The sequence below is a fragment of the Elephantulus edwardii genome, unplaced genomic scaffold (genome assembly GCF_000299155.1).
Source record: "Elephantulus edwardii isolate Elephantulus edwardi_28Jun2011 unplaced genomic scaffold, EleEdw1.0 scaffold00012, whole genome shotgun sequence".
In the NCBI taxonomy this organism is placed as follows: Eukaryota; Metazoa; Chordata; class Mammalia; order Macroscelidea; family Macroscelididae; genus Elephantulus; species Elephantulus edwardii.
The window spans coordinates 30,403,170-30,413,931 of record NW_006399762.1 but is presented as its reverse complement, the minus strand read 5'-3'; the positions used below and the strand labels follow the sequence as shown (position 1 = coordinate 30,413,931).

The 10,762-nt window shown below is 38.5% G+C and overlaps 1 protein-coding gene and 1 pseudogene across 1 annotated transcript in view; one reads left to right on the top strand and one right to left on the bottom strand.

Annotated features, from left to right (window-relative positions):
• The window catches only part of ARHGEF38 (Rho guanine nucleotide exchange factor (GEF) 38), a 271,058-nt gene that overhangs the window by 155,443 nt on the left and 104,853 nt on the right, over nt 1-10,762 (top strand). The window contains exon 3 of the mRNA XM_006881117.1: nt 594-717. Within this exon, the coding sequence (XP_006881179.1) occupies nt 594-717 (124 nt within the window). The remainder of the gene's footprint in view (nt 1-593; nt 718-10,762) is intronic.
• LOC102857324 lies at nt 3,133-3,413 on the bottom strand (annotated as a pseudogene).

Here is a 10,762-nt window from a genome sequence, read left to right as displayed (position 1 = left end):
ACTATGAGATATCATCTCACCCCAGTCAAAATAGCAAAATTTAACAGAACAGCAAGCAACAAATGCTGGCGAGGTTGTGGAGAACCTGGAACCCTGATTCACTGTTGGTGGGAGTGTAAAATGGTGCAACCCCTGTGGAAAGCAGTATGGCGCTTTCTCTCTTTGCTTTTGGTTTTATGTTTCTTCCTGAATCACCAAGCCTCCCAGGAGAGATAGAAATGCTCAGTCCACCTATTGGTTACCTATTGCTGATAGTGCACTTAACCCAAGAACTCCATATATCTTCATCGAGAGAAGTTAATAAAAATATTTATTAGGTTGTTCATATCTCCCCAGTCTGCATTTCTGGGCACAATGTACAGATGTGCACTCAAATATTTAAATTCATTCAAAATAAAGAGATAACAGATGGGACATTCTAGTTTCTTGAGTATAAACAGTACATATTTACTGAAGAAATTTTAAATTAAAATGTTTACCGAAATGGCAAAGGCAGCCTGGGTGGGCATGTAAAGTGCTGTTTAGAAGGAGCAAAGCCTTCCCAATCCAGAGTGTTCCCCTTGTCAGCTGGTGCTGTGTTTGTGTTTCTTCAGATTGAAAGACTAGACGTGGATAGCTTGTTTAGCAACATTGAATCCGTGCATCAGATCTCAGCCAAGCTGCTGTCATTGTTGGAAGAGGCCACAACAGATGTGGAACCGACCATGCAACTAATCGGTATGTTTACTCACTCCTTGAGTCCTGCAATGTAACAGGAAATAATTTTTTAATAACCTCTCTTTGCTTTTGGTTTTATGTTTCTTCCTGAATCACCAAGCCTCCCAGGAGAGAAAGAAATGCTCAGTCCACCTATTGGTTACCTATTGCTGATATAACAGAAACACCACAAATAAGTGGTTTGAAAACAGAAATGTATTTTCTCACAGATTCACAATCATTCAACTCATTGCTATAGAGTTGAAACTAAGTCATGGTAGACCCTACAGTGGATTTTCGGAGGCTGTAAATTGCATGGGAGGAGATAGCCCATCTTTTTCCTGTGGAATAGCTAGTGGATTTGAACTACCTGCCTTTGAGTTGTCAGTGTAACTCCCTACTCACTAGGCCACCAGACCTCTCACAGTTTAGGCAATTAGAAGTCCAAATTCAGGGCTCTAGAGTTTCCTTCTGTTTCTGGAAGAAAATCTTTGTCTCTTGGAGCTTCTCTTTCTGGGTGATTTTCATGTGTTATATCTCTTTCCCCTTCTCAGCTTCTGTTGTTTGTTGTTGTTGTTAGTTGCCATTGAGTTGAGTACAACTCACAGCAACCTCTCAGCTTCTGTCTTGAATAAATAGACTCAAAATATAATCTCTACTAATCTTTCCCATGAATAATACAGAGAATCCACTCTCAAATAGGATTATAATCACAGGCTAATATTTACAGCACACAGTTTCAGGAAACACAATTTAATCCATACCACAGTCTTTAGGTGCACTGTAAACACACAGGCCCTGAATTTCATCTCAGATGCATGTATGTGTATTTGCTGAAGTCCCTCATTAACAATAAGTATATTGCTTGGTTTTTCATTTTCATTGCCTTCCAAATGTTATCACATTTTATTTTATGGCAAATGCTTACTTCATTCTTTTTTCTTTTTTATCGTTGTTATGTGCCGTCGAGTCACTTGTGACTCATAGCAAGCCTATGTACAACAGCCCTAAACTCTGTTCTATCCTGTGCCAATCTTATTGTCTCTGATACACCTATCACCATTACTCCAGTCACTGAATCAACCCATCTCATCAAGGGTCTTACTCTCCTTATGCTGTCTCTCCACCTTGCCAAGCATGATGCCCCTCTCCGAGGACTGATCCACCTTGCAACACGTCCAAAGTACGTCAGACAAAGCTTCAGAATCCTTGCCTCCAAGGAGCAGCCTGGCTTCTCCAGGATGAACTCATTTGTTCTCCTAGCAGTCCATGGTATATTCAATACTCTTCTCCAGCACCACAGCTCAAAGGCATCAATTCTCCTTCTTTCATCTCTAGTCCTTGTCCAACTTTCTAATACAGAGCAAGTAATTGTAAAGACTATGATCTGTATCAGGCACACTGTAGTCTCCAGACTGACATCATTGCTCTTCAGTACTTTGGAGAGGTATCTGACAGCAGACTTTCCCAATGCAATTTGTCTTTTAATTTATTGGCTGCTGGTACCAAGAGTGTTGATTGTAAAGCCAAGCAAACTGAAGCTGTTGACCATCTCAACCTCTTCACCATCCATCATGGTGCTGCCAATCAGCCCAGAGGTGAGAATATTTGTTTTCTTGATGTTGTTGTTGTTGTTGTTGTTAAGTGCCGTTGAAGTGTAGGCGACTCATAGCAACCCTAAGAACAAAAGTCCTCAACACTTGCGTGTGTGACTTCCATCCTTTTTCCAGGTTCATAGGTTTTCTGGAGGCAAGCTGTTTACAGAAGTGGATGCCACTCCTGCTTCCAAGCTTGTTTCAACCGGGGAGCTCCACCAAACACTGTCCACCATGGGTAACCGTTAATGCATTTGACACATCAGTGTCATAGTGTTCAGCTTCACAGAGACCACAAGTTACCCCTGTGCAGCAAGTGAACACACCAGAGCTATACGACCTAGAAGACTGTTTGAACAAAAACAATGAAAAACAGGCCTGAGGGTCCTTCAGTATTTTACCATTCCGGCATGCCCAAATGCTGGCCAACTCTGGGCCAGAGACCCATAGTTCATCTGGCAAGTCAGCTCTGTGGACCCTCAGTGAGGCATAGAGAAAGCCACAAGCACCTGGAGTCTTCCTTACCTGCCTCTCCCCAAGAAGCCAGAGGCCACATGCAGCTAACATTACTTTTATTCATCTTTTCTGAGGACGAGGTACAAAAGTCCAATACATCATCATCATGGTTATTATAACAGAACTATTAGTTGTGTTGTTGTTGTTATGTACTGTCAAGTCAGAAGTGACCCATAGCTGACCCTCCAGTGCGTTTTCAGAGGCAATTAATTACATGAGAGGAGATTGCCATCTTTCTTCCATGGAGCAGCTGATGGGATTCAAACTACCTGCCTTTGGGATTGCAGCACAGCTTCTTGCCAAGAGGCCACAAATGCTCCTTTAGTTATTTGGCCTTATCAACATTCACTGGTTCTTTTTCATGCTGCTGGTGATAAACCAATTGTTTGTGCAGACGTTCAAGGGAAAGGTCTTTTGAGAAATGTGCAAATTCATTTTGTATATCTCTAAAGGCTTTATTTACTCTGTTGACTTTTTCATCATGCATAATGTTTATCTTACGATTTGTAGTGACTGGCTTGGCTTAGCTTTTAGTCTTAAAGCTTTTTGGCTTGCTATCTGAAACACATTCCTGGGCTTCTACCCTCTTCATTTATTCTTGGCCATTGTCTTTGATAAGTGTGTGTGCTGGCTATTCAAGCACCCGGTGATGCTACCTACATTCATGGGTTCTCAAAACTACTTACTTCATTCTGAAGAATGAATGACTTCAGTTTTTTAATAGCATTACTGACTTTAGTCACAATGTTTTCAGATTTTATGTCTATAAATATATTTATATTATCTCTTATATGTAGATTTTATATATAGATTAAAAAACTAACACAAGATCTCTTTTGTTGAATGTGTGTCCTTTGTCTTTATTTGCTTTTTAACTATGTTTTTATGCCAAGAAAATCATAAACAGATCTATTTATCTTCTTACTCTGGTAAGATTTTAAAAAATAATTACAGAAAATGTGAGAAAAGATGAGTGGGCATTTTAGTCTCTCTAAGGATTTTCAAAGAGAATGCTGGCTTGTGAACTTCTTGAAGACAGATGCCAAGTTAAGGAACAGTACATAACACTATCATGTAGGCTAAGAGTTTGGGAAAAAAATTATCTTTGTTTGCATTTTAAACATGATATGCAATAAACATTCATTATAAAAATATCAAAACAGTTCAGAAATAGATATAAAGAAAAAGTCCTTTCTATATATACAGCCAATTTCATTGCTTTCCAAGTAGGTAGTCATATTAGAAATTTGATGCCAAATATTCTTTGAGAAGAAAACACACACACACACACACACACACATATTTATTTGTTACAAAAATAATTAGAGATATAAAAATAGTATTAAATTGATCCTGCAGAGTTGGCCCTGAGTCACAGTGACACACACAGAAGGATTTAACCATTTGATGCTGCCGAACTAAAGGCAAGCAGTTTGAATTTACCAACTGCTCCATGGGAAAAAAATGGACAGTTTCTTCCTGTGTGATGTATAGTCTTTGAAAACCTACTGGAGATTGAACTATGATTTGGTTCCAACTCCAAATCAAATAATAATAACAATTTTTCCTAATTATATTCCAAGGCTTTTCCTAGTTGATCTTAGTTTGGAAATGGCACTGCAAACTGCTCAGCATGATAGCAAGCGACATGTAAGTGATGGCTGTGCTTGAGATGCACAGCCAAATACTAAACTGCAGTTTCCTCATGGAAGTTGAGAATTGTACCACTGAACCATCATTGTACCCTGAATAGGAGTAATAGATAATTGATGCCTCTGAGCTGTGGTGCTGGAAAATTGAATATACCATGGACTGCTAGGAGAACAGTTTCATCCTGGAGGAGGTTAGACCAGGCTACTCCCTGGAGTCAAGGATTCTGAAGCTTTGTCTGACATACTTTGTACATGTTACAATGAGGGATTGCTCCTCGGAGAGGAACATTATGCTGGGGAGCATGGTGGGACAGCATAAGATAAAAAGACCCTCGATGAGATGGATTGACTCAGTCACTGGGACAATGGGGGAGGTGTATCAGAGACAATAATGTTGGCACAGGATAGAGCAGGGTTTAGGGCTGTTGTACATAGGGTTGCTATGAGTCACAAGTGACTCAACAGCAAAAAACAATAACAATTTGTTTTTTAACAATGTCCAATTTTGCTAGATTCATATTTCTTATATAACAATTCCAGTCATTAGTACTTGCTTACAATAGTTCCTCCTCCTTTTTTTGTGTTTGCCAATATGAGGGCTGAGGACTCGGGTGTCATATCTACTAGTCCACTCTAAATATGCTCTATTGTATTTCTACTCAGGTATCTACCCAAATAAGAAAAGGAAATAGGAAAGTTTCTTTGGAAAGGAAAGAGACACTGACTAAGCAAAGCATTTCTATAAAACAAAAATAAAATTATATGCATCTCAAAAAGCTCCTATACAGCTGTAATAATCAAAGCAGCATGGTATGTATACAATGAGAGACACATAGACCAGTAGAACAGAAATGAGAATGCAGTAATAAATACACCTATCTATGATGAGCTGTGGAAGGCTTTCAAGACTATCATTCATGAGGAATGCAAACAATCATTACAAAGAAGGAAGAAGAAGAAGAAAAGACCAAAATGATTGTCAGAAGAGACTCTGAATAGTGCACTAGAGCATCAAAAGCAAAAGCAAAGGGAAGAAATCAAGAAATTAAGGAGCCGAATAGAAGATTTAGAAGGGTAGCTCAGAAAGACAAGGTAAAGTATTAAAATAAAGTGTGCAAGGAGCTGGAGTGAGAAAATTAAAAGGACAGATCTCACTCAGCATTTCTTAAGCTGAAGAAACTAAGAATAAATTCAAGCCATGAGCACAATGCTTAGAGATACTATGGGCAGAATATTGAATTATTCAAGAAGTATTAAAAGAAGATGGAAGGAGTTACAGAGTCATTGTACCACAAAGAATTGACTGGTACAGAAGAATGTCAAGAAATAACATATGCTCAAGAGATGAAGAAAGATGTTCAGGCTTCTCTGAAGGACTTGGCAAAAAACTAAAGCCCTAGGAATTGGAATACCAACTGATGTATTTCAACAAACAGATGCTACCCTGTTGTGCCAAAACATCTGAAGGACAACTACTTGTCCAACGGACTGAGAGAGATTCATATTTATCATTAATGTCACACACTAGCAAAATCCTGCTGAAGATTATCCTGAAATAACTGTAACAGCACATTGACAGAGAACTACCAGAAATATATTTTGGGTTTAGAAGAGATAGTGGCACTAGAGACATTATTGCCATTGCCAGATGGATCTTGGCAGAAAGCAGAGTGTAACAGAGGAATGTCTATTTGTGTTTCATTGACTATGCAAAAGCATTTGACTGTGTGGATCACAATACATTGTGGCTAACCTTGAGGAAAATGAGAATCCAAGAATACTTGATTGTGCTTACGCAAAACTTATATTTGCACTAGGAAGCAGTCCTTAAAACAGAGCAGGAAAACACTGCATAGTTCAAAATCAGGAAAAAAACACATCAGGGATGTATCCTGTCTTCATACCTTTTCAATCTATATGCCGAACAGATCATTCAGGAAACAGGGCTTTGTGAGGAGAAATGTGGCATCAGGATTGGAGGAAGACTCAATAACCTCCATTGTGCAGATAACACAAACTTGCTTGCTGAGACAAGAAGACCTGAAGCACTTGCTGCAGAGGGTCAAGGACTGTAGTCTTCAATATGGATTGAAGTTTATCATCAAGAAGACAAGGATTCTCCCCACTGGGCCAATTGGCAGCACCATGATAGATAGGGAAGAGACTGAGGTTGTTAACAATTACAGCTGGCTTGGCTCCACAAGCAACACTGTTAACACAAGCAGTCGGGAAATCAATGATGAATTGCATTAGGAAAATCTGCTGTCAGGGACCTCTCTAGAGTACTGAAAAGCAATGATGTCAATCTAGAGACTAAAATGTGCCTAATCCAGGACATGGTCTTTAAAATTAGTTGTTAAGCTTCAGAGAGCTGGATAATGACTAAAGAAGGATGACAGAAGAAAAATCAATGCCTTCGAATTTTGGTGCAGAAGAGTCTTGAACATTCCATGAACTGCCAGGAAAACAAATAGGTCTATTTTGGAGAGGGTGAAATCATGTCTCTCCTTGAAAACTAGAATTTTGAAGCTCTGTATCACATACTTTGGACATGTGGTCAGGATATACCAGTGCTTGGAGAAGGACATCATGCTTGGAAAGGTGGAGAGAGAGCTTAGGAGAGGAAGACCTTAGATGAGATGGCTTGATACAGTAACTGGGGCAATGAGAGTTGGTGTGTCGAAATTAGTGAGACTGGTCAGGCCAGGGCTGTATTCAGAGGTGTTGTGCATAGGTTTGCTATGTGCTGCAGGTGACTTGACAGCACATAACAACAACAATCTAGGGTAATCTGGTATTTGACAAGAAAATTAAACCTATTTAATGAGGAAAAAGGAGAAATTAAGGAGCCAAATAGAAGATTTAAAAGGGTAGCTCGGGAAAACAAAGCAAAGTATTATAATGAAATGTGCGAAGAGCTGAAGTCAGAATATTACATCTCAATGGTGGTTTCATCTATCAACATAATTAGATATATCTTGGAGGAACATTATTCCACTCAGAACATCACTCTTTGTCAATGTGCTATATGAGGTATGGTATGATACTATATCGATTTGCTATGATGTTGAACCTTGTGCCATGGGGATATCAAATACCAGAATGGTTTCCCATTGTAGACAGTGTTTGGTGGAGCTCCCAATTGTAAAACAATTTGGAAAACAGGAATGACATCCACTTCCTAAACCACATGCCTCGGGAAACTCTATGAACTTGGAGAAACAAAGATAGCTGTGGAAAGGCTAAATTAGGGCTTTTGTTCATAGAGTCACCATGAGTCGACCTCGACTCAATGGCAATCAACAACAACAACAACAACAATGAGGAGGGAAAAGGGAATGGAATCATATTTACCTTTCCTTCCTGAGCTCTCCTTATAAATCTCTTTAACCAATAAAATATGACAACTCTCCTCAGAGAGACAGAGAGAGGGACCCAAACTTCCTAGCCATTATGATCAGCCAAGACCTCACATTTGAGAATAAAAACACTTTGCAACCAGCTGGTCCTCCATCAAACCACCAGGTGACTGCAAACTCAGGAATAACTTTGTCGACACCATATGAAGGTATCTTGTTCAGTTTGGGCTGAGTCTAAATTATGAACCCATATGATTAATGTAAACAAATAGTTTTTTTAAGTTACTAAGGTTTGAGGTGATTCCCCCTGCAGAAATAGATAATTAATATAACTTACTAAATACAGATTAATTTCAGCTCAGATAATGATAAAAATATTGGGAGGAAGTGGCTCTTGAGCTTTAACTTGAAAGATTTTCAAAGTTGGAAGTGAGAGCAAATTATTTTCTAGTTGATAAACAGGGCAATGCCCATAAATTCTTCAAATAGTCATCTGTTATTGATAGAACAAAGTACAGTAGCCTCCATTGACAATTGACATATATAGTTTGCTCACAATGTTCATCCCTAGAGATCTCATATTTCATAAAGTAAGCTGATTTTCAGTGAGATACTTAAATCCATGTTACCACAAAGTCAAAAGCACAGGTGACCTGTTTCTCTGTCCTTAAATGACATAAACAAGAATTTTATTCACAGTGTTAATGCCAAAGGGGAAACTTGCCTGATACCTCGATAAACTAGGATAAGAATTTTACTCAATAACCTTGAGATTTGGATAAATTTCAAGTATAAGCACAGGAGAATATGTTCCTATATCTGAGAACTCTGGGCAATTGTCTTTGTGCTCCTGAAAAAATAGAAAATAAATTAATTAAAGACTTTAAATTTTATCTGGCAATGCAGATAGGAAGGAGTTGTGGTTAAATATTGACTGATTAAAAAAAAGGGTGATATTCAAATTCCCTAGCCACTCCTATGGAAACGTGTGTAATATTTACTGTGTCTGTAAAGATTCACAACCTTAGAAACCCTGTAGGTTAGTTTTATGCTGTCATATAGGTCATTTTGCACGCAATTTTGCTTGTGAAAAGTGAGGAGAGGAGATCAAGGACTACAGCCTTCGATATGGATTACATCTCAACATCAAGAAATCAAAGATCCCAATCACAGACTCAATAGTCAACATTGTGACAGAAAGAGCAAGGATTGAAGTTGCCAATGATTTCATCTTGCTTGGATTAACAACTAACACCCTTGGTTCCAGGAGGCAGGAAATCAGACCTATTACGTTGAGTAAGTCTCCTGTCAGTAAACTAATCAAAATACTGAAAAGCAATGGTGTCAGTTTGAAAACTAACGTGCACCTGAATCAGGCTATGGTCTTCTCATTCATCTGCTACACATCACAGAGTTTGACAAAGAATAAGGATGACAGAAGAATTGATGTCTTTGAGTTGTGGTGCTGGAGAAAGGTACTGACTATCATCCAATGGACTGCCAAAAGAACAAACAGGTCCTGGAAGAGGTGTGGCCAGACTGCTCCTGGGAGGCAAGGATAATGAAGCTTCATCTTTCATAATTTAGACATGTAGCTAGGTAAGGCTATCCATTAGAAAGGAATATTATGCTTGGAAAGATAGAATGTCAACAAAGGATAGGAAGATCCCCAATGAGATGGATTGATATTGTGACTTCAGCAATGGGTTCTAGTGTGTCAGAGATGATGAGGATGGCATAGAGTAGGGCAGGTTTCAGGTCTGCTGTCCATAGAATTGTTATGACTTGTACTTGACTCGATGGTACCTAATAACAATGACAAAATAGGTCTCTAGGAATTGGAATTTACTCACTGGCAGGGGGAGGATATGGATATATCAGAGATGGAATATGCAATATGTTACGGAATATGCAAAATATATGCAACACGTCAGAGGGGAAGTATGGATAGGAAATGAGTTCTAAATATTTAGAAATGGAAGAAAGAGAAATGGTTCTCATTTCCATGGAAATTGACATCATTATGTAAAAATTTTGGAAAACAGTGGGAAAAGGTAAAGCAATTAAGAAAACAAGTTGGCTTGGGTTTAAATCCTGGATTGTCCTATTGTTAGATGTTTTGTTAGGCATGTTATAAAATGTCAGTGAGCTTTTTGTTCTTTTTTTTTCCCCCCCAGTGAGCTTGTTTTTAATTTAGAAATTGGAGATAGTGATATCTACCCACAGGGATTTTTTGAAGATTAAGTAAAATCATGTATAAAAAGTGATAACCCAGAGCCTATTGTAAATACAATTCTAATATTTAGAAATTGTGTCTAAATTACTATTATCTTGAGACTATTAAATTAACCCATCTGTTTATAAAGCATAGAGGATTTATGTGTGGAAATTTGATAAATGTATTATTTTTTTTCAGAATTCCTGCTTTATTTTTGAAAACAAAGAAGTTAGATTTGGTGAATATATGCAATTTCTAGATGTTCCCAATTTCTGTACCTCTTGATGATCCATAACCTCATGATAAGACATAACATCTTCTGTGGAGGGATAGCGTTTGAAGCAGCCTTTTCACATTTTATAGAGTGGACAGGAATTGTGGTAGTTATTTTCTAGAGACAGTCCTCAGTGGACTATACTTATTGGATTCATACCACTGAGCGCTTTACACTCTACTGAAATTATTGACTCCAGAACTTCCTTTAACTAATGTAATGCAACAGAAAAGACATTGTGTCGATCCTAGGCTACTATCTTGTTGGGAACATCATGTGGAGAAGTTGTGTAGAGAGAGGGTAGAACTGAGATTACACGGACTAAGTATGTGATTCAGCTATTCCAGAATATATTTCCTGAGACCCGTTTAGCTGTCACAGTAAAGCCACTAGACTCATGAATGAGGCATCTGGTATGCTGCAGCTCTCCAGGTTCCTGATGACTGCAGCCT